General features: G+C 45.7%; 3 protein-coding genes and 1 non-coding gene across 10 annotated transcripts; 1 reads left to right on the forward strand and 3 right to left on the reverse strand.

Annotated features, from left to right (window-relative positions):
- The first annotated feature begins 7765 nt into the window (after positions 1–7765).
- LOC100277481 (uncharacterized) lies at positions 7766–12931 on the forward strand. 6 transcript variants are annotated; one of them, XR_004857556.1, is made up of 6 exons: positions 10530–10806; positions 11980–12132; positions 12239–12284; positions 12377–12477; positions 12564–12658; positions 12727–12900. XR_004857556.1 is itself a non-coding variant. In XM_008678797.4 (6 exons), exons 1-5 carry the CDS (start codon positions 10566–10568, stop codon positions 12618–12620), a joined length of 534 nt encoding a protein of 177 aa, XP_008677019.2. In that variant the 5' UTR covers positions 10530–10565; the 3' UTR covers positions 12621–12658; positions 12727–12900. The 6 variants fall into 6 exon arrangements, 4 of the variants coding, with proteins under 4 accessions (XP_035822741.1, XP_008677019.2, XP_008677018.2 ...); XM_008678797.4 differs by having other exon boundaries at positions 12377–12413; XM_035966848.1 differs by lacking the exon at positions 12377–12477 and adding an exon at positions 7766–7956 and having other exon boundaries at positions 8846–10806; positions 12564–12931.
- Positions 12932–13485: 554 nt separating this feature from the next.
- On the reverse strand, positions 13486–16250 carry LOC103653111 (Magnesium transporter CorA-like family protein). Its single transcript, XM_008680074.4, has 4 exons — positions 15363–16250; positions 14666–14745; positions 14151–14415; positions 13486–14043 (listed from the first exon to the last, which is right to left on the reverse strand). The coding sequence occupies exons 1-4, from the start codon at positions 16192–16194 to the stop codon at positions 13790–13792; spliced, it is 1431 nt and encodes a 476-aa protein (XP_008678296.1). The 5' UTR covers positions 16195–16250; the 3' UTR covers positions 13486–13789.
- A 609-nt stretch (positions 16251–16859) lies between these two features.
- LOC111591477 (U2 spliceosomal RNA) lies at positions 16860–17057 on the reverse strand. Its single transcript, XR_004858091.1, has one exon. It is a non-coding gene; the product is annotated as a U2 spliceosomal RNA (small nuclear RNA).
- A 2009-nt stretch (positions 17058–19066) lies between these two features.
- Positions 19067–20450, reverse strand: LOC103653112 (protein LOL4). 2 transcript variants are annotated; one of them, XM_008680076.4, is made up of 4 exons: positions 19961–20450; positions 19752–19867; positions 19569–19637; positions 19067–19433 (listed from the first exon to the last, which is right to left on the reverse strand). In XM_008680076.4, exons 1-4 carry the CDS (start codon positions 20079–20081, stop codon positions 19392–19394), a joined length of 348 nt encoding a protein of 115 aa, XP_008678298.1. In that variant the 5' UTR covers positions 20082–20450; the 3' UTR covers positions 19067–19391. The 2 variants fall into 2 exon arrangements, with proteins under 2 accessions (XP_008678298.1, XP_008678297.1); XM_008680075.3 differs by having other exon boundaries at positions 19743–19867; positions 19961–20449.
- Positions 20451–22953: the final 2503 nt, after the last annotated feature.

Here is a 22953-nt window from a genome sequence, read left to right on the forward strand (position 1 = left end):
CCCCAACATATTTGGCAACTACTTTGCCTGATTTGTTAGTAAGCACATAAGATTCATCAAAAGTCTTAAAAGAAACATTAGCTCATTTGATGCAGTAGGAATTTTCTTTCTAGGCAATTTAACATGTGTGGTATGCCTAGAGCTAGATGCCTCATTCTTATACATAAAAGCATGGTGAGAAACATAATGAGATTTCCTAGCATGAATCTTCCTAATTTTGTGCTCAGGATAATTATCAGGATATAAAATATAGCCTTCATTATCCTGAACCATAGGTACCTTGCCCTTCACAAAGTTAGATATTTTTTAGGGGCATTAAGCTTGACATTGCTCCCCTGTTGGAAACCAATTCCATCCTTGATGCCAAGGCGTCTCCCATTATAGAGCATGCTTCTAGCAAATTTAAACTTTTCATTTTCAATTTCATGCTCATTAATTTTAGCAGTTAATTGAGTTATATGATCATTTGTTGTTTAATTAGAGCAAGGTGATCATTAATAGCTTCAACATTAATATCTCTACATCTAGTGCAAATGGAAACATGATTAACAAAAGATGTAGAGGGTTTGCAAACATTTAATTCTTCTATCTTAGCATGTAATATGTCATTCTCATTTCTAAGACAGGAAATAGAATCATTGCAAACATTCAATTTTTTAATCTTAGAAATTAAGCTAGCATTTTTAGTTTTAAGACTAGAGATTGAGTCATGGCAATCATTTAATTCATCAATCTTAGCATTTAGACTAGCATTTTTATTTCTAAGATTGATAATTGAATCATGGCAAATGCTAAGCTCCTTAGTCAAGTTTTCACATTTTTCTACTTCCTGAGCATAAGCATTCTTTAACTTAACATGTTTTTTGTTTTCTTTAATAAGGAAGTCCTCTTGGATTTCCAAGAGATCATCCTTCTCATTAATAGCTTCTATTAATTCATTTAATTTTTTCTTTTGTTCCATGCTAAGGTTGGCAAAAAGAATAAGTAAATCATCTTCGTCTTCACTAAAGCTACCCTCATCACTAGATGTTGTATATTTGGGGATGGCCCTAGAGTGTACCTTCTTTCTCTTGCCGTCCTTAGCCATGAAACATTTGTGGCCGACGTTAGGGAAGAGGAGGCCCTTGTTGACGGTGATGTTGGCGGTGTCCTCGTCGGAGGAGGAGTCGGTGGAGCTCTCGTCGGAGTCCCATTCCCGACATACGTGGGCATCGCCGCCTTTCTTCTTGTAGTACTTCTTCTTTCCCTTCTTGTCATCATCCCTGTCACTTTCACTAGACATTGGACATTTAGCGATGAAATGACCGGGCTTACCACATTTGTAGCACACCCTTTTGGCGCGGGGTTTGTAGTCCTTCCCCCTATGCTTGAGGATTTGATGGAAGATCTTGATGATGAGCGCCATCTCCTCGTTGTCGAGTTTGGAGGCGTCGATTGGAAGCCTACTTGGTGTAGACTCCCTCTTTTCTTCTTCCGTCACCTTGAATGCGACGGGTTGCACCTCGAGTGTGGAGGTGGCACCTTGCTCCAAGTTGACGATGTGTTTGGAGTCTTTGATCATAAGTTCAAAGCTCACAAATTTACCAATAACCTCCTCGGGAGACATTAGTTTATATCTAGGATCCCCACGTATTAATTGAACTTGAGTAGGATTACAAAATACGAGGGATCTAAGAATAACCTTGACCATTTCATGGTCATCCCATTTGGTGCTCCTGAGGTTGCGCACTTGGTTGACCATCGTCTTGAGCCGGTTGTACATGGCTTGCGACTCTTCTCCTTTGTTGAGGACAAATCGACCGAGCTTCCCCTCGACCGTCTTCCGCTTGGTGATCTTGGTCACCTCGTCCCCTTCGTGCGCGGTCTTGAGCACGTCCCAAATTTCTTTGGCGCTCTTTAACCCTTGTACCTTGTGAAAGGGAAATGTGCCCTTGGGCCATTTCTAAGTATTTTGGTGATTGAGTGCCAACACAAGTGCTTTTGTGCTAATCTATGCAAAATGGTGGACAAAGTGCAAATCATATCAAAAGGTATGTTTCTAGACTTAGTACATTGTTTTATGGACTAATGTATTGTGTCTAAGTGCTGGAAATAGGAAAGATTGAATTGGAAATGAGATGGCTTTGTTCAGCCAAAGTCTGCTCAGTCTGGGTGCACCGGACTGTCCGGTGGTGCATCGGACAGTGTCCGGTGCGCCAGGCTGGCTCTGGCGAACAGGCTGCTCTCGGGACTTCGACGGCGGTGTACGGCTATAATTCACCGGACTGTCCGGTGGTGCACCGGACTGTCCGGTGAGCCGTTCACAGGCAAACTCGTCGCTCTCGGGAGATGATTAACGGCGTACGGCTAAAATTCACCGGTCTGTCCGGTGGTGCACCGGACTGTCCGGTGAGTCAACAGTCAGCCGGGGCAACGGTCGGCCGAGGATTTCGCGCGTGACGCGTGGCCGAGCCAACGGTCACATTGGTGCACCGGACTGTCCGGTGCGCCAACGGCTCTCAGACTCCAACGGTCGGTTTCGCCAAATGAGGAAGGATATCTGCACCGGACAGTGTCCGGTGGTGCACCGGACTGTCCGGTGCGCCAGTCGACAGAAGGCAAGATCTGCCTTCCAGGATTGCTCTCAACGGCTCCTAGCTGCCTTGGGGCTATAAAAGGGACCCCTAGGCGCATGGAGGAGTACACCAAGCATTCCTTGAGCACTCTTGATCACTCATACTCCATTCTTGCGCACTTGTTCGACATTCTAGTGATTTGAGCTCCATTCTAGTGTGCTAGTCTTTTGAGCTTAAGTCTGGGTCTTGAGTGTGTGTAATTGCTGTGATCTTAGTGTCTTGTGTGAGTTGCTAATCCCTCCCTTACTCCGTGCTTCTTTGTGAATTTCAAGTGTAAGGGCGAGAGGCTCCAAGTTGTGGAGATTCCTCGCGAACGGGATTAAGAAAAGCAAAGCAAAACACCATGGTATTCAAGTGGGTCTTTGGACCGCTTGAGAGGGGTGGATTGCAACCCTCGTCCGTTGGGACGCCACAACGTGGAGTAGGCAAGCGTTGGTCTTGGCCGAACCACGGGATAACACTGTGCCATCTCTATGATTGATCTCTTGTGGTTATTGTGTTTTGTTGAGACTCCTCTCTAGCCACTTGGCGATTATTGTGCTAACGCTTAACCAAGTTTTTTTTGTGGCTTAAGTTTCAAGTTTTACAGGATCACCTATTCACCCCCCTCTAGGTGCTCTCACCTTGTTATACTACTCTCGACACAAGGAGGCGAGGAGTATAGACGTGGCTTGGGAGTTAAAGTGCTGAATTTGGGTGACCTCATCTAAATCGTAGTCCTTGTCCCCCTCCTTAGGTACCTACGCTCCATACTCAACAATATCTCAAATGCTTGCGTGGAGTGAGGTTAGATGATGCCTCATTTGATCACTCCACATGCAATAATCTTCACCATCAAAATATGGTGGTTTGCCTAAGGGAACGGAAAGTAGAGGAGCGTGCTTAGAAATGCGGGCATACCGAAGGGGCATCTTACTATACTTCTTGCGCTCATGGCGCTAAGAAGTAGTGGACGGCGAGTCGGAGCCGGATGTGGAGGGTGACGATGAGTCGGTCTCGTAGTAGATCACTTTCTTTATTTTCTTCTTCTTGTCACCCTTCCTACGCATCATGGTGGAGGAAGAGGATTCCTCCTTATGCTTGTGGCTGGACTCCCTTGAGAGGGTTCTCCTTGAGCTTGCGGGCATGTCGCCGGTCACGATCTCCCTCTTGGTGTGTTCTCCCGACATCACTTCGAGTTGTTAGACTCTAATGAAGCACCGGGCTCCGATACCAATTGAAAGTCGCCTAAAGGGGGGTGAATAGGCGTAATCTAAAATTTACAACTTTAAATACACACTACAAGTCAGGGTTAGCATTAGAACTTATATCAAGTCCGGGAGAGAGGGGGAAAACAAATAAAATGGAAATCAAGCGAATGAACACGATGATTTGTTTTACCGAGGTTCGGTTCTAAAGAACCTAGTCCCTGTTGAGGTGGTCACAAAGACCGGGTCTCTTTCAACCCTTTCCCTCTCTCAAACGGTCACTTAGACTGAGTGAGCCTTCTCCTTAATCAATCGGGTCACCTGGACCCCGCAAGGACCACCACACACTTAGGTGTCTCTTGCTTTGATTACAAGTCGCTTTGGAACAAGAATGAGGAAGGAAGAAAGCGATCCAAGCAACAAGAGCGCAAATGAACACGAACACACACACTCTCAAGTCACTAGGTGGTTGGAATGAATTTTGGACTTAGAGAGGCTTTGATCTTTAGAAAAGTGTCTTGGAGTGAATGCACTAGCTCTTGTATTGAATGAGAATTTCAGAAAACTTGGATGCTTGGAGTTGTGGTGGTTGGGGGGTATTTATAGCCCTCAACCACCAAGAAGCCGTTGGGGAAGGCTGCTGGCGATGGGCACACCGGACAGTCCGGTGCGCCACCGGACAGGTTCTGTTCACTGTCCGGTGCGCCGCCACGTCACCCAATCGTTAGGGTTCGGGGCTCGGTCGACCGTTGGAGCTTTGTCTTCTTGCGGCACCGGACAGTCCGGTGCTCCTCTGACTTATGTGTTGCACTGTAGCTACACTGTTCACCTTTGTAGAGTCGACCGTTGCGTGAGTTAGCCGTTGCTCCACTGGCACACCAGACAGTCCGATGGCACACCGGATAGTCCGGTGAATTATAGCGGAGCGCGCCTGCTGAAACCCGAGAGTGGTTGGTTCAACCCTGTACGGACAGTCCGGTGCGCCAGACCAGAGCACACTTGGTTTCTTTTGCTCCTTCAAATTGGATCCCTAACTTGAATATTTATTGGTTTGTATTGAACCTTTATGCACCTGTAGAACATGTATTCTAGAGCAAACTAGTTAGTCCATATATTTGTGTTGGACATTCAACCACCAAAATTAATTGTGGGAAAAGGTTAATCCTATTTCCCTTTCACCTTCCCTTTTATAGTCCAAGGGAGGCACATTACAAGGGAGCTAAAGCCCCTACTGGTGGTCCTAAGAGTATTTACAACATGGAACATTAAATGCCAGATTGGGCTAACAACGCTAGATCTTCCTGAGCGTGTATCCCTTCTTGGTCGTCGCGCTGGCTCTTGACATCTCATCCTCCTGTTTAGTCTAATCGGATTACATGTGTATCTCTTGTTGTAGGTTGCGGCATAGTCTGATACACTATCATGCGTAGGTGTGGGCGGTGTCGTCTCGTCTCCTCCACTCGTATCTTCATGCATCGGTAACACACGAAGAACAGTATAAGTCATAATGAAGGGCACCCAAACGACGCATTGGGTCAATGCTCTTGCCTCGGTAACGTGCGAGTAATAGTAAATGCCGCACGTTGCAGACTTGGTGCATCGCGCGCATTTAATGCAGGGGATACACTACCTGCCATTGATGTGGGTAAGTATGGGTCCCATCTACATCCACTGTTGGTGTGCCCTATGTCAGAGGCTCATGTTAGGTACGTCTAGCCACGCGTTGGCACCAAACCTCTACCTGGACAAGGGGTAGGCCCGGGAATAAGTGATGACACGGTATTCCCAGGCTCTCCATGATCGTGGGCCCAAACCACACCCGAGGGTTCCAAGTCTCGGTCGTACTAATCAAGACACGTGGTGACATCAGACCTCACCTGGCCTAAGGTCCGGATGGTATTTTCTAGGCTCGGAGCTACTCTGAAGGCTTGGTGCTGTAGCCAGAGAATGTCTTCTTCTCAAGGGTCATGAGGTCCCTCCAGACCCCTTTCTCCAGGGATTCGATGGGCCCACGAGGAGGTCCGAGTTCCATTTGTAGGATCCTAGATCTATAGTTGAAGTTGTCAATTCCTCCCTTTATAGGGCTTTTATGGAGATGGTGATCTAGCCCAGGAGATGAGCTTACCCCGTCCATGACTCCATATGGTGGGCCTTAGCTAGCCATCCGTAAAACCCTCAATGGTAGCCATTGGGGTCTTACTTTGACATAGCTGGAGTGGGTACCCCATATTTAGGGTATCGATAGAGGCCCCCAGACCCACTTTGGGTGAGGCGGCGAACCCGCAGGTGGGGCCATACCCGCGTCTTATTCTAGAAATGCCAGTCTCGTGCAGCAGCGCTGTGCCTGTAGCTTCATGTTGAGTAAGTTGCCTATCAGCATACTGCTGTTGTTGCATAAGGCAAACAAAATGACTTACCCTCGTGTTTATCAAGCTTGGTGAGTCAAGAGTTTCTCTTTCTCGCCCCCTGTCACTAAGGCTCACTGGAGGTTGTCCCAGACGTGGGGGTTACCTCTAGGCCAGGGAGCTACCCCCCAAGAATGGTTCAAGAATAGTGATGAGCAGCGTAAGCTACCCCTTAGATTTGTTCAGGAGTAGTGCTTAGCAGCGTAAGTGTCGTGGTTTCATAAATCGGGGCACAATAGATTTGTGTTCGATGGGGGATGCTAGCGTGGACTCACTTCGAATGTTGAACCACCAGGGGTTCAATGAGAAATCTAAGATGAGGTTTATACTGATTCGGATTCGCACCCTACTCCAGTGTAGTGTTAATCGTAGTATTGCTTTGAGCATGTTATAATAGGTGTGCTCGAGTGTCGAGAAGAAAGAGGGCCTGCCCTTTTGTAGCTAAAGGGTTGGACCTTACATAGGAGATCTATTTTCTACAAGAGAGAGATCAGCTCCTCTGGGTTATCGTTGTGGGTCCTCTGTAGGATCGTGCGTAGTTGTACTCCTAGTATGGCATACCTATCGGTGTTTAGTGTTCGACGCGTGTCTAGAATGGACCTGAATTTTTCACTCAATTCAACAGAACTTTACAAGTGTTGTGTTCGTGTTTTCTCCCAACCTTGGTTAGCCAGAAGCTGAGGATGGCACGCGCCGCACCACCCGTCGTCCGACGCCCTCCGAGGCGCATCCGTCGACCGCCTATCGCCCTTCGACATTGGCCGCTTCGCGGCTCCCCCGTTCGCCACCTCAGCTCCGCCCAATGCTTGCCAGCTCAGTGGTTTTTCCTTGTCGGTTGCCATAGAGCCACAACCAAGAGAACCATCGAGCCAGGTCGCGGCGCCTGCTACCTGCGGGCTACGATGGTGTTCACCCCACTATTGCCGCCATTTCTCTCTTCCGTAGTTTCGTGAAAATCACACCCGCAATACTGGCCATGTGCCCATCTATTATTAGCAAGAGGCTCGTATTTCTTACCTCACATATGTTTTCTAATCATATATCATTTTATTTGATTTTGGTGGAGACTATTTCTTTATGAAAATTCGTATGTGTTAACCTTCAGTGTTGCTAAAAATAGTAGTTCGTGATCGCTTTTTGCTAAAAAATATCGATCGTGTGTCCATTAATCATGGACAAGAGGCTACTATGGGCATGTTTGTTCAGCTTTTTTCTGACCAGCTTTTCTGATAATTTGGATGTGGGGAGAATCTGGCTGTGTGGAGAATCTGAGTAACATTAGGATTACCTGCGGAGGAAGATAAATGTGTCCATAGGGCTCAGGATCTAGAAAGTGACGGATTCATAATATTGCAACGACTCAACAGATTATGTGTTTATATTGATTTTGAATGGTTTTTACTCAAACAAATTTTATAGAATCTGGATGAAAAGCTGAGTATTTGGCAGTCCGCGGCATTTTTTGGTGGCCAAAAGCTGCAAAAATCTGAAACAAACGGGGTATGTCTTTGCGAAAAATCTATGTGCGGGTGCCCAAGAGCAGTGGCCCACGTAAGGCCCAAGCCCACCACGTTTTCTCGACGCCACCCGCGCACTCCTATTAGGGTTCGGCATCTCTCCCCGTCTATATATACCTTCTGCCGCCGCCATCCTGACCCTGTTCCCCACCCATATCGTGAACCCGCCGCCGACGCAGCAGCAGGAGACGCGCCAAGGAGAGCCCGCAAGGAGGCGACTATGAGGGCCAAGGTACATCCTCCATCCCCCTAACTCCTACGCGCGTGCTATCTCGTCACGTAGATTCCTGTGGCGTAGCAACTCCTTGACACTCCCTGCCTCGAGTAGCTGTCTGCTCGGTTCATCCATGTCCCGAAGCTGCGATTGCAAAGAGAGCGATTCGTCCATGTAGGGGCGCTGCGATTACAAAGAGAGTTGTTCGTCCATGTACCGGGGCTGTGATTACAAAGAGAGAGGCTCGAGTGGCGCAATTCTTCTGGGACGGCGGATCTCGCCGTGCGTGCGTGGCGCCCCTCGTCGCAGCGGACGGGTCTGTATCTTTGGCATGGGAGGCTGATCTATGAGCTGAGCCGAACAGTGACTGATCGTTTCGTGTGAGCTTGGTATCTCTTGTCCCGTGGCCTGGCTCCGCATGGTCATGCCGCTGCGGTCGGTGGAGGTGTCGCGCTTGTGGCGCCGCCGCCTGCTAGCAGGTTCTTCCCCGGCCACGGTGGAGGTTCCTTCGCATACATTTGATATGAGCCCCATTCTAGTTAGGATATATTATTATGAAATCTAGTTACTAGTTAGGATATAGAACTATTGTTCTAGCAGCATCTGATGGTGGCTGAAGAGATGTTGCCAGTGCTTTATTTGTTGAGATTTAGATACTTCGTGACTTGATTGATGATTTGTTTGCACTGGAATCTGGCACTTGAAATATGTAATTTACTGTTTACCTAACTTGTAGATACCTAGCTTTTCTACAATGATAGATGTACACTATGTATAGGTACATATGTATCTAGAAAGTACAATAACAGTCCTGTTCTGCGTTTTACTTGCTTGCATTCTTGCCTCTTTTGTGCTATATATTTTTCTTGTTATCTAATTCTATTCATTTTCATCTGTCAATCTTCAGTGGAAGAAGAAGCGCATGAGGAGGCTGAAGAGGAAGCGCCGAAAGATGAGGCAGAGATCCAAGTAGGCTGATGGGGATTGTGGATGGTGGTGTCGGCATAGTTGTGTTACGTTTCTTCGATGCGTGAGTTCATGGAGAGATGTCACATCCTAGTTCGTCGTCACCGTTTGCCATGGGTCCAATGGCTCGTCTTGGAAACCTGCACTTCAGTAGGCCATCTATCGTGGTTTCTAGCTATATCCAGAGTTTTGTGCTAAGACAAATCAGTCAGTCGTTTTGTGAACCTATTATGATGGAGCTTTATTTGCTGCTAATATCGACCTACCTGTTAAGTAATTGCAACGTTCGTCTATGCTGTGCTTGTTTGTGATACCTGTTAAGTAATTATCAGAGAAACAACGGCCAGCACTCGAGCTGTGCTGAAGAGCACACTGATTGGTGTGCTTCAGTGGAGTGGAGCTTGTCATGCTGTCTGCTTCTGAAGATGACCAACGTAGAATATGCAGCTCGGTGCCTTGCGTTGGACGAAGCCGACACCTAACATCGTGTCTCATTGTAGTAATTCCATTGGTTTTATGACGTTCTCTGATGCTAATAGGTTGGGTTTCCCTTGGTACTTCGACGTTCTCTGGCACTCAATAAGCCTTTTTTCTTGTTTGGTTTGTGAAACACATTCTTTGGTTTGCGAAACGCAGTGCATTGATGTATTTTGTTTGGTTTATGAAATATAATACATCGATGTATCGTTATTTTATTTCTCATAAGCTAATGATTAATTAGTATAGACTGGTGTATCGTCATTATATTTCTCATAAGATAATTATTAGTATTGATATTAGGAATAAATTTATCTTATTAAATTTAAGGAATAAACTTACCTTATCTAAATTAGGGTGTGTTTGGTTTGACTTTTGGCTTTGATTTTTACCTCCTAAAAGTCGAAAGCGAAACCAAAGGGTCAGATTCAGAAAGCAGTTTTTTCTAAAAGCCGACTTTCTCGCAGTGCAAAACTGAAAGCATCTTGGATCTGCTTTTAGTGACTTTCGGATAGAACTATGAAAACATATATTGAAGAACTTTTAATGACTTTTAGTAGTTTCGACCAAACAATTTTTAATTTTTTAACAGCCCACAGCCCACAACAGCTTTTTTCATAGCTCACATCCCACAACAGCTTTTTCCACGGCCACAACCCAACCAAACAGACTTTTAGTATTGTCATTATCAAACCACACCCTTCAGAGCAACTCTAAGACTCTAATCTCTATCTTCCAACTACTCTCTAAAGTAGAAACAAGATATAAAACTCTTGTAAATTCGAAAGGTATAGAGAGTGGTTCTAGGTAAGATATAAAAAACTGTTGGAAATTGGAAAGATGTAGAAAGTGGTTTTTAGATAAAACTACTCTTAAAATGATAATTTTAAGAATGAAATTTAGAGACACTCTAGGAGATGTTTTTAATTCTCGGTTTTTTTACATTACATAAAAATCGCTTAACCTCGTCTAATTGGACTAGCCAACCACAGGAAATGCACAATCTACGGTCCGTTTCAAAGCCCAACGCGAAGCTCTATTTGGGCCTTCCGTTTACGCCCAACCGACAATGCGAAGCCTTATTTGGCCCAACCGAAGGCCCAACGCGGTCAGCTGATGTCTCTTTGACTCTTTCCACCACACGACCACACTGCTCGTGCTCTCTCGATGCGGTCACCAGTCGAATGGACGGCGCGGATATCCCCTCCCACTCCGCCGCCGATGGCGACCGGCCTCCGGAGAACGCGGACGACGGCGGCGTGGAGGACGAGCGTGCCGCCGCGCCCCCTCCGGAGCGGTGCGGGGCGTTGGCTTCCGCAATCGCAGGGGTGCTGGCCGGCGCGCTGCGGGAGCACGAGGAGCGGGCGGCCGCCACCGCCCGGAGCCAGGACGAGGTCGCCGCTGCCATCGACCGCCTCAACGGAGGTAGGTGCCTCTCCCCGCCCCAGCCTTGGGCTTTCTCTGCTGGTGGTGTCATGCGTTGCGCGCGTTGTGGCTTAGACTTCTCCAGCTTCGGATGCGTACCATTCTGTGTAGACACTAGAGTATGCGTACTGTATTGTGGAGTTCATTTAACCCAAGACTAGTGAGATTTAGATGACATACTAGCAATTGAGTTGTGAGCTCTGTATTTTATCTATCTACTTGCCTCTTTTCTTGAACTAGTCAGTACTCTTCTGTAATTTCGTTGCCATGGCATGGAAATGCAGCGACAGCCCAAAAATGTTATTTGCCTCTTTGGCGTTCAAACCATGAACAGGGTCAAGTCCATATTGTAGCCTGTTAAAACTTGTAGCTGTAGTTTAACTGATGCATTATATACTGTCTGAGAGGCTCAATGTAAACAATCCAATTCCTCTTATAAACATAGCTGTTCCTGGTTGCACCTGAATCTACTTTTTATGTAGTGCAATTTCAGCCTCTTCGTTATCTCAAGAGAGTTAACAAATAAATGGATGAACTAGAACATTCTAGCAGTTTAACAGTATACAGCGAATAAAATTATTGTACTGAGAAATTCATGATTCTGACATGATCCCATGTGTCAGCGTCCAACTTGCTTGCAGGTGGCCAGGTTTCCAATCCGATAAAAATAAAATTGTACACACCAAATACCACTTGGAGAACCCTAAAGCCACTTGGAATGGTCTTGTAGTCCCTGTTTGGGAGGGCTCTGCTCTCTGATTCTCTAGCTCCGCTCCTTAATCTCCGATGGAGTGATTCCATTGAATTCCTAGGAGGGAGCAGGATGAGGAGCTGATGAAAATTGATTCTCTGTTGAATGCTGATCCATACCAGAATTTAACAGGAAGCAAGGTGCAGGTTGCTCCTAGTGTAAATGGAGAAGTGATTCTCTCCTGATCCCTGCTTGAATTAGTTGGCGTTTTGACCACTTGATTGGTTGGGAGTGATTCTCTTCGGAGAAGCTAAAGTCGGAGCTCTCCCAAACGGCCCCTTTTACATTTTCCAAAGCCCCAAGGCTCCACTCTTTTGTTCAGATTGTCTCGCCTATTGCTATTGTCTGTGTACACATTTTTTTGATGGAAAGCATGTATATATATCCAGTAACTGTATGAAACTAAGACTAAGTGTTTGCAGAGCTAGACAGGCTATTAGAGAATGCACCCACAATGGTAATAATGCATCATTCAGCAAGGATTTCCAGCATCCGCAAGAGGATTTCAGCAATGAACATGCTGCTCAAGTCCATACAACGACGCATAGATAGCATGGATAGAATTATTTCTACTGGTACGTCAAGTGGTTCTGTCTATCATTATAATGTTTTTGCCTTGTTAATCTTTGTCTGTGGATCGGCAGAGTGAATCATTATGGACGCGTTGCTTTGTGTTTGCAGACCATTCATCTCCTGTACAGAAAGCCGGTAATGAAGTTGGAACAAGGTGCACCACTTAGTTCACCTTTTTTTTACTACTTCTCGTTGTTTATCTTTGGTGTAGTCATGGTAAATCTGAACAAGCAACGTTAAGTACAGTTATGGCTTTCAATATCACGAAGTTAGTGGTGGAGAGGTGAGCTTTTCCTGGGCTTTGGTGCTGTGGTATGAAATACAGTAAACAATAAATAATAGAATAAGTAAATCTCTGGTTCCCCCATTCCGATTTGCTACTTTATTTATCTAGTCCTTAGTTGCATTCTTACACAATTGCTCTTGATTACAGGTTCTAGCAGAATTCTGGTGGTGTCCCATCAATTGCGCACCATTTCTGTTTTGGTAGAGCTGCCATCCAACAATCACACGGTGCTGTGCATAGAAGTGAGACGTCATAATGTCGATTTTTTCCCCAGAGATGTGTCATCAAAATATTTCAATCCTTTTTGTAGCATATTGGAGTGGGGAAAGTCTTTTGTACTGGATGGTCAATGTTGCAGACAACGAATCGTGCTTTCAGCTTTGGCGTTTACCCTTGTATTCAAACATGAAATTGTCTTCAGAAATATTATCATATTGTCACTGTTGAGCGGTTTTGATGTATACTTGCTTGTTGAAGATGGCAACATCTGGAATTCGTGTTGTTATATTTTATCATAAATGCTTCTAGATACGAATGTGCCATGGATATAATTCGTTTGAACGTGCCTTCTGGCCAGGCTTGCCACCAAATGTCAACCTTCATACGGAGGTACCTGTTTAATCGGTGGATCCAATAAGCACACCTGCATAAACAATTTTGCAACTTTCATTGCTTGTGCAGGAGACTTAGTCATGTTCCAAATTGCCTCAAGACTCAGTCATGTAGCACAAGGTCTGCCGACCGCCGGCAATCGGCAATGTAAAATTGCCAGGTATGTTCAGTAAGGAAGTGTTTGAATGCATTAGAGTTAATAATTAGTTGCTAAAATTAGTTGAGACATCTAAACATCCTAACTAATAGTTCAGCTATTAGCTATTGTTGGTAAATTAGTTAATAATTAGGTAGTTATTTGTTAGCTAGCTAATTTCACTTACAATTTTTAGCCAACTAACTATTAGTTATCTGGCATGCAGCAAAGCAATAAAAACAACAGCATATTTCAGAATAAAAGCCATAGCTGTTGCTCCGACTATTTATTTCAATACGCTGAAAACAGGCAGGAATTCGCTGCGTACAACTATGAAACACGTCCACCTGGAACAACAATGACAAATTGTCGTGGGTGGTCTTCATTGAAGAACTAACACATTTTCAGAATAAATAAAAGGTGCAGTGACAGCCATGAATCTACAACAAAAACAAACTAAGCAATGAACAAGGTATGAACCTCAAATGGAGCCATGGAGGGTCTCCTTCAAACCTGTACATGTGTTGGCTATCTAGGATCTTTCCCCACAAATCTTACACTTACAACATCACTGACAATCACCTTACAGCTGAAATGGACACCGTAGTTTGCAACTGTATTGTCGTCATAGGCGCATGTAACCTTCCTTGTGACCTTTGAAGAGTTTCAGATGTCTTCTGTTCTGAGAGTTGCTCCGGGTCAGCTCACGGCGGGTTCTCCATGACGTCACATGAGAATATAATGAAGGAAACAAGAAACACAGCAACAGAAGTAACAAGATTGCAACACATATTAGCATGACATTCATGAAGCCATCCCGGTTTTTAGGGTTCTTGTTCTGCCCTGTCCACGGCACACCACCGACGTTCATCCCGAAAACTGGCAAGTTTTGCAACGTAAATAAATCAGGTAAAATGAGAGACCTGGAAAAGAAACGAAATTGATCCAGGAAAGTACACGAGCGAGCACCAGGACACTGAACTTACCTCCAGTGACAATGGAAAGAGGCAGGAATATTATGGAGAGAAATGAAAGGTAGTACAAGCTTTTGTTTATCTGCTCCGATTGCCAACTGTCCAGACTAGCCTGAAGTGTGGTGATTCTATTTGTAATGAACCCTAGGTTTTCTTTGAGCCTTCTGAGACGACCTATCAGATCTTCAAGGGCTGCTATATCTCCTGTTGCGAACCAACTCTTGCTCGCACATTTTTCCTTCACGCGGGGGAATACTTGTTCACAGTGAGAAACAACCTACACAAACAAAAACAGTAGAATCGAGCCTGTGACTTCTGTTCCATCTCGATAGATTAACTGAAATCAAGTACCTGCACTTTTAGAACCTGAAAGCCAAACTATGAGCAACACAGCATGCCAATAAACCTCAATGTCACATCAACAGTCACTTCATGCAAGTTGCCATTTTGGCTAAATCAGTGCAAATTATAAAATAGCATTCCAGGTTCCCAATGTATTTCCCAGAAACTTGAGAGAGAACTCATACCTGAAGCAACCGCTGTAGATCCAGATGCATTTTTGGGAATCTCCTGCCATCCAGCAAAAGCTTCCTCAAAAAGTGACCACCTGCGACAATCACAATCCACAGATCAATAAAAAAAGCAGGGTCCCTGAAGATAAAAAGGCTAGAATGCTAAATAATGTGTTGGTACTCCTCTAGATTTGCACAATGCTTATAAACCTTTGCTTAAGCTGTTAAGCACACATCATTTGACTAGGCATAAGTCGCATAGCTTTGATGCAAATTTTAGATTGGTTGGAACTTAAGATTCATAGCATTTCAGGAATACAGGTAACGGAGACAGAGTCATCCCTCGAAGGTACATTCAGCACCTGCAACCTGCATTCAACCATTTAGAAACGTGTGGACAAAGGCATCCATCCCACAAAGCATACCAACCCCAACCCCTCCTAACAAATATTGAATCCATTTTTTGGAGAAAACCTCGTATGCAATCATCAGTCAAATTATCTAACACCATGGATTAGGACCCCAGGAATCCATTGATCTAATTCTAGCTTATTGATCTGAGTTCATGCAGCAAGAGATCAGCATTTTGGCCGTCACCAACTAACAATAGAAGTGTAGGTTACCAGCAAGCGAATACTTTTATCCAGATGAGGAATGAATGGGAGCTTAACGCGATGATTGCCCAGCAAGAAAGCGACCTCCGACCGCTTACCTTTGTCGAGCTGCAGCTCGACGGCGTCCAGGTCCATCTCGAGGCGCGTGACAATGTCGTGGACGTGGTCTACGTGCGTGCCGAGGACGTGCACGAGGAGGTTGGACACCGTCCGCGGCACCGGGTTGTCCGTGTGCGCGCCGTCCGCGTGGTTCATGGCCAGCAGCGACTCGAGCAGGCGCTCATCGATGATCACGCCGCCGTCGACGGCGCGGCCCCCGCCATGGCCCTCGTCGGAGAGCGAGGCGGCGACGCCGAGCGGAACCTCCGAGAGGAGCGACGCCTGCCTGGTCCCGAACGCGAGGCGCGGGACCCCGCCGACGGACACGGTGACGACGGAGCTCTCGGTGACGCGCGCGGCGAGGCGGAGCGCGTACGCGCTGCCGACGGGGCCCGGCGCGCTGACGCGGAGCAGGAGCGCGCCGTCGCCCGAGGAGGCGCAGTGCGGGCCCGTGGCGACGAACGCGAGGATCTCCTGCAGCGTGAGCGGCGGGCAGAGGAGCTCGATGAGCGCCTGCGCGTGGTGGAGCGGCTTGGCCGCCGCGGCGCCCGCGGAGCGCGGGAGCTCCACGTGGTGCCACGTGAACTCCCCGGTCCGCGACGAACCGGACACCGCAAGGCCCCAGGGTGCCTCGGAGAAGCCGCCCTCGCCGTCGAACACGAACGCATGGCGCGGCACCGCGCCGGACGGGAGCGGCTTCCCGACCGCGGGGGACGGGGACGGGGGTGGAGGCCCCCGCCGCGGCCGCAGGTGGTTGCAGCCAGAGCCGAAGCCGGACGCCTCCGAGCGCGGACCGGGCTCGCCCGCGCCGGCCGCGGCCGCCATTGGCATTGGAATTAGCGCCCGCGCAGCGCCACGTGAGGGCGTATTATTGACAAGCCGCAGGGACCTTGCAGTGAACTAGCAAAATATCTATGGACATTTATGCAAAACGATCTCGGTTAACACTATATTTATACACCAAATTAAAATCCCGTAACCTACATTAAATCCACCAAACAAATTACGCTTAAATTTAACACGCTATTAAACTAATAGTTCATATCACTCGATAACCACATCATACTTACCCAAATCTAATAAATAATATTATTTAATTATCTATCATCTCTCTCCCTCCCCATGACCTTACTGCTTCTAGCCTCCCCTCCCACCTCCCCGCATCCTCTCACTCACATCGCCGCCAACTCCTTCCCTCGAGCCGCCACCGTCATCATCGATCTCTCCCTTCCGCGGTATCATAATGTTAGCATGGGATCTATGCTAGTAATACAAATACTAGAGTTTTCAGTTTTTTTATAGAAATAATCATATCATAGCAGTAATAGTAATTCCATTTTATTAGTGAAAACCCACTACTACATGCATATGTTATGAGTAGGACTATTTTTCTAGGGAAATGCTTCACCTACGATCCACTCGTACAATTGAACTATTGTTGTTGCCTCTTGTTCTGAACTAATAAATCATGAACCATTAGATGATTCTAGTCTGTCTATCGGTCTAACACTAGAACCGTACGTGTAGGAGCACCCATTTTACAAAAATACACTAGTACAATGCCCGTTGCAACGACACACGACCAATTTGATACCAAAAAATATATCAAAGTGAATATATGCTCCCTATATCAGATATTAATCAGATAAGGACAAATATTACCCTTTATTTTAGCCAAAAGGCTGAGAAAAAATATGAGTTAAAAAGAAGCCCGATCCCTCTTTTTATAGCTCGCTCGGTCGTTCATTCTCCTTAAGTTAGCGAGATGGTAATATGTGCGAGCGTTGCGTTGTGTATGGCTTCCTGTCGTGTTGGTTTTGGGTCGTTTCTCACGGTCTTTCTGTTGTGCAACGGCTCATTATTGACTATGTATAGCAATAGACTCTAAATATCATGTACGCTATATATGGCGTCCGACAATGCTTGCAAGCGTCCAGCAACGAGCGCTATAGCTTTTGGTAAAATAGCGGAGGCAGCCAACATCCTCTAAGTGTGGCGGTTCTTCTTCGTACTCTAACGGCTGCGTTGTCATCGTTGTTGTGCTCTCTGTCCACGGGGCAGCGGGGCATCGTTGTGTTGACCTCGCGCCAGTTCTGGACTGCGATCGAAGCATGCTGCAGATAACATGCTGACGGGAGCTCAGGGAGTAATTAAGCCCCTTTTGGCAGAGCTCCGGCTTCTTTAAAAACGGCTCTGGCTCCTTGGCTTCTCTAAAGGAGCCAGAGCCATTTTACATTTCGTTTGGCAAAATAGCTTTTCTGGTGTTTTATTGGAGGAGACTATGACAGTTGCGGTAATTTTATCAAGGATTTGATAGGAGGAGCCGCTATAAGCTAAATTTTTTATGTTCTGGCTCCTAATAATAAAATAGTTCTAACTTTTGAAAGGCTCTCGATGAAAAGTTGTTTTTATGTGGCCGTTTGGTAGAGCTTTACGATGAGTCCAAGCTAAAGCCCCCAAAGAGCTGTGCCAAATGGGCAATAACTATAAGAACGTTTTCATGTGCTCCTCCGAAGTCCCGTTCTTTTGTTTTTAGTTCTTTTGTTTTTAGTAACTATATATAACTATTTTCTACGAACAAATGCATATTTTTTTTAACAAATACTACGGTTTGTATAAATTACGCTAATATAATTAAGTGAACGGTTTTCTACTAACGAATGCATATTTTAATAAACAAACAGTACGGTTTGTATAAAATCCGGTAATATAATTAATGATAAATATAGAGGATAAGATATAGAGGACACTGTTAGAGTGAATAAAGATATAGATGACGAAATTTTCTAGAGGGTGCTGTAAATAATGAAGATTTTTTTATGAATTAAATTTAGAAGACGTTGCTAGAGACAACTTTAGGCGAGAAGTAGAGAGAGGAACACAGACCTACGTATTTCGCACGTGCCGCTCGAAACTGATGCTTTGAAAGAGTAGAGATGTGCAGTTAGGGTTAGTGTCGGTGATTACTGATAAATATTTTATGCAAGATGGTTTGATTAATGTGAGGGGAAGAGGATGAGGGTGGGTGTGGGTGATCTTTGTATGGGGTTGACTGAAACTGAGAATCTCTCTGGTGCTCCGTGCTTGGAGGGCTGGAGGTGGATCACATGCGTGCAGTATTTTTTTTTATACTCCGGTTTGGTTTAGGTCATACGCATGCATGTGAGCCTAGTCAGCTTTTAATATGAAAAAAAACTAAATTACTAAGGTCCAGCCATGCGCCCGCGAACGAGGCCCAGCCCGTTACGAAAGCTGTTGTGGTGCTCTCGTGGACGAGAATCGCTACCACAGCCCAGCCCAGCCCACCGTGGAACCCCGGCCGGCGTGTTCCGCGGCCACGCTCGAGCTGTCTCCGATCCGACGACTGGTAGGTGAGAGAGACAGAAGCAGTCAGTCAGGTCGCCGTCGCCCAGGCCGCGGAGGTGAGGTGATCGATCGAAGTCGGGTGAGACAGTACAGAAGCATGGATTTTTGCATGAACTTGCAGTCTAGTTGCCGCCCACATCCCCATCAGGCATCGCTGAAAGGTGCCTGTTTCTGTTTTCCTTTCGTTCTTTCTTTTGCCTTCTGGGATAACCACGTCGAGATCAGCAGCACTTTTCAGTTCAGCGCACTGTGAAAAAAAAAACTGAAAACGACCAGCGCAGTTTCTGCATAAACTGCCTAGAGAGTTTAGGCTGCAGAATCTTATCATGGGCAGCACTATCCTTTCTCTCGGTTTTTTTTTTTCAGCCGGAGAATCCGAATTTGCAGATAAAGCGCTAGAGTGCAGAGTCGACTCAGCGTGTCTGACCTTGGCAGGGCAAGAATACAATTCCAGGGGCACAAAGGCGCACACGGGTGGCTATAGCATGTAATGTATTTACAATTTTCAGATCTTTTGCTGCTCAACAGCTACTGCTACTCTGCCTCTTTTCTTTTTTTCCTTATATGAAAAACATCAAGCGCTTCAAAACACACTTGATTTTACATTAGCTGTCGTCGTTGTCGATGATGACGAGATTAGCCGGAATGAAGTGAGTTGTTGGTCATCTTTTCCACGAGGTGACACCAACGGCAACACTGCTCACCTGCAGGAGGCATATCAGGATTTCAGAACAGTCAAGTCTGATGACTGATTATTGTTCATAGCTTTCACTTGGTGACTTGAAAACGATCGAGCGAATTATGGCCGTGGCGTCTGAGAGATAGATATATAGTCTCACCAGTTTGCCCTTTTCATCCAGCGTCTTAGGATTCTCCACCAGAACCATCGTCTGCTGCGGCCGAGCATCCTGCAAGTAGGAGGGAGCATGGAAGTTGAGCGAATGAAGAATAAGCCTGTTTCAATTCGTCATCGACGATGAGAAGACAGGTTCGTCAGCTGTGCGTGCACATACCATACGTACCCTGGTTGGAACTGGATTGACGTTGCGGCATGTCGGGCACCCGACTGTCGTCGCTCCCGGCGGGTATGCCAGGGTTGTCCGGCATTGCCCGCACGACAGGTGCCCCATCTGGTTTCCTGCTTCGGTTTAGGGTCAGTAATAATCTTTCGTCAGTTGGCAGCGCTGTAGCAGAGAGACTAACAGGGAGCTGGGCATGCATGAGGTTTCACCTGATCTTGTCGAGCCGAGCCTGCCGCAGTGAGGGCACCGTACGTTAGTTGCGCTGCGGGAGTGCACCAGCATGGTGAAGCAGCCGCCACACACGAGCTCAGACATCGCCGGCCCAAGCATGCAAGCTAATTAATACGCACACGAAAATTGGAGAAAGAAAGGGATCCTGTTTATTCGTTTAAATTGCTGCTGCTGGCAAACCTAAACCCAATCAAATGCATGCAAGCTATATGCACACCAAGAAAAATGAGGGCTTTGCCAAGGGCAAGAACCCCAATGCAAGCTAGAGCTGGCTGTGGTGTGCAACAAGAGCTAGCAAGCAAACGAGAGAGAGGGACGGTGGAGATTGGAGAAGCAGCTGGATGGAGAGAGAGAGAGGTGCCGGGGTCTTGGTTTCTGGAGCTCCACGGTGGCAGGAGATGGGGGGCGGGGATTTAAGGGCGGGCGGGAGATTCGGGGCGGAATGGGATTGAGATAGATGAGTATTATTCGCTGGCCTCTGGCCATGGAGCGAGGAATCTATATATCCCGGAAAAGAAACCGACGTCGGCGCCGGGGGAGATGATGCTGAGTCATGAGTGGATGGATTTGGCGATGCGTCGGACGGATCGGAATGGATGGATGCCTTTTCGGATATGGACGGCTGGTGGACGCCTCTCTTCTCCGACGACCTCTCCTCCACCTCCTCCTCCTTCCATGCATGGAATATAATCTCCCCGGCCCCATGTTGGCGCCAATAATTCCGCTTGCCCAATCGTCCGGGCTGGCTTCTTTTCGTTTCAAATACAAATCTACACACACACATATATTTGTCGCGCAGTATTTTTCTAACATGGGGATCGATCAAACATTTAGAGTCAAGGTAGAGAGCTCTCTAAACACACCACTTAGTATAAGAAAGAGAGAGAGTAAGGAGAAGCTTGGTGAGGAGTAGTAGGGGCTATCAACATGTCAACATCCTCTCTCTCTTGTGTACCTCAACGAACACAACTCAACTCTTGTTTGAGTGACATCTAGGATCTTCTATGATAACTAAAATCCTTTGGAGTAACTAATAAGCGTTGATTCATATATCATTGTTGTTTATAGATTCATCGGTCTTTATAGGATGCTCTAGTCCGATCTAGATTAGAGTAGCACACTAGTACACAGAGGCTCTATAGTGGCGGTTCTAGAGCTGTTTGCACTGGCGTTTTTCAGTGCCGCCAATGCTAGGGGCCAGTGGAAATCGCCATTTCCACTGGCGGTTATTCTAGAACCGTCTGTGAAAATATCATTTCCACTGGCGGTTTTCTTAAGAAAACGCCGGTGAAAATAGCATTTTCACTGGCGGTTTTATTAAGAAAACCGTCAGTGGAAATTGTATTTTCACTGGCGGTTTTTTATTTAGCCGCCAGTGAAAGTTTTCCCGCCTTTTTTTAAATTTTCAATCAGTACTGAAATTTATATATATTTACACACACAAACATATATATATATATATATATATATATATTGATATTGATATTGATAAACATGTAGTATTGATATTAAAAGCAACATGGAATTAAATTCTATCATACATTTATATACATCAAAGTCTTGTTTACAACCATGTATGCATCACACATTATATACATCAAAGTTTTCACGAAAGCTCTAATAACTATCTCGGCTAAGAGATAGTCTACTAATTTCTGTTAGTATTCTAAACTCTGGCAAAGCTAATGTTCCGGAAGCATCGTGATATTTCCCTTCTGCGGGAATGACCTCTTTCAATATGAATGTGCACAGGTCCTCAACTATGCCATATAATGCACCTTCAGTCAAGTTCTCCGGGCTTCCTTGTTGAAATTGCTGTAAAGGAAGTTTATAAACATCATCTATTTATACTCAATAATAACACATTTGCATCTTTAATGACATAAATACATACGTGACTATTACTAATAATACCTTGCCAGGGTTCGTGATGTATCGTCCGTTCATTCTCATGAACTCGCACACGTAGAACCCACATAGGACCGATCCGGGTGGTTGCTTGTGGCACTACATAACAGGAGATTGGTTATTTAGTTGCAACATTGTCCTATGTACGTACATGTATGATATGTATTCATAAATTCACATACTTACCGGCCAGTTATAATGGATGTCTAGTGGCACGCCTTTTTTGGATGTGTCGTACTTTCCACCTTGTAGCTTATAAAACCTAAATGCCCTGTGATCTTAAATAGAATCACCATGTTATTCTACAATTCTCATCGATATAAGTATGCATGCATAGAAAAGGCTTGCATCTCTAAGATGCTGAGGAATTTTGAATAGGCCGAAGGCTCGGTGTGCAAGGAGTCGAGCACCAGCACCTTTCCAACCTTAGGATAAATGAAGAAGCATATCCAGTGGTCCCTGTACGAATCAAACTTGTGATACATGTGTATTGAAATTATTAATTTTATTTATGCAAAATCACACTTACTTAAAGTTGTACGCGGCCACTATGTATTCCCTGTCTTGAAATTGAAGCATCGCGTGTCCTATGTAGGTGGCGTATCTTGCTTCAAAATCCTTCTTCAGATCCTGGATACACACCTCAATTTCTTCGTCCGTTAGTCCCTGTAATGCTTCGTTGTTTTTTCCGATTCTAAAAGTGTGGTTACCCTCGCATATCTTTATTGGGTTGAGATACCCAACCCTTTTACTGGCATTAGCATTGGGATTGGTACCATAAAGGATCTCCTGCTGATCATGCTGCATTCTGCAACGCACACGTGCATGTCAGATATTGAAAATTTATACAACTCACTAATAATAACACATATATATATATGAGTGACACTTACAATGCAAATATGGTTACAAGTTGTGCGTCGAGTCTCTGAAGGTTCATCATTAACCACATGTCCTCGAATGCAACAAAGGCTTTTTGATTTGAACCAATAAAAGCATGGGCTGGTATATTGACACTAATGGTGTCGATGCCAACTGAAGATGCCCGCATGTACCAATCATG

This window comes from Zea mays, chromosome 4 (genome assembly GCF_902167145.1).
Source record: "Zea mays cultivar B73 chromosome 4, Zm-B73-REFERENCE-NAM-5.0, whole genome shotgun sequence".
NCBI lineage: Eukaryota > Viridiplantae > Streptophyta > Magnoliopsida > Poales > Poaceae > Zea > Zea mays.

Excerpts from the sequence above, each read along its gene's own strand:
- LOC103653112 (XM_008680075.3), bottom strand. The coding sequence starts at position 20,081 with ATGCTTGGGCCGGCGATGTCTGAGCTCGTGTGTGGCGGCTGCTTCACC. Across the intron at positions 19,868-19,960 it reads GCTCGGCTCGACAAGATCAG|GAAACCAGATGGGGCACCTG; the intron begins GTGAAACCTCAT and ends AAACCGAAGCAG. Across the intron at positions 19,434-19,568 it reads TGGATGAAAAGGGCAAACTG|GTGAGCAGTGTTGCCGTTGG; the intron begins GTGAGACTATAT and ends TGCCTCCTGCAG.
- LOC103653111 (XM_008680074.4), bottom strand. The coding sequence starts at position 16,194 with ATGCCAATGGCGGCCGCGGCCGGCGCGGGCGAGCCCGGTCCGCGCTCG. Across the intron at positions 14,746-15,362 it reads CGAGCTGCAGCTCGACAAAG|GTGGTCACTTTTTGAGGAAG; the intron begins GTAAGCGGTCGG and ends TGATTGTCGCAG. Across the intron at positions 14,416-14,665 it reads ATCTACAGCGGTTGCTTCAG|GTTGTTTCTCACTGTGAACA; the intron begins GTATGAGTTCTC and ends TTGTTTGTGTAG.
- LOC100277481 (XM_035966848.1), top strand. The coding sequence starts at position 10,299 with ATGTTTTTAATTCTCGGTTTTTTTACATTACATAAAAATCGCTTAACC. Across the intron at positions 10,807-11,979 it reads CATCGACCGCCTCAACGGAG|AGCTAGACAGGCTATTAGAG; the intron begins GTAGGTGCCTCT and ends AAGTGTTTGCAG. Across the intron at positions 12,133-12,238 it reads GGATAGAATTATTTCTACTG|ACCATTCATCTCCTGTACAG; the intron begins GTACGTCAAGTG and ends TTGTGTTTGCAG.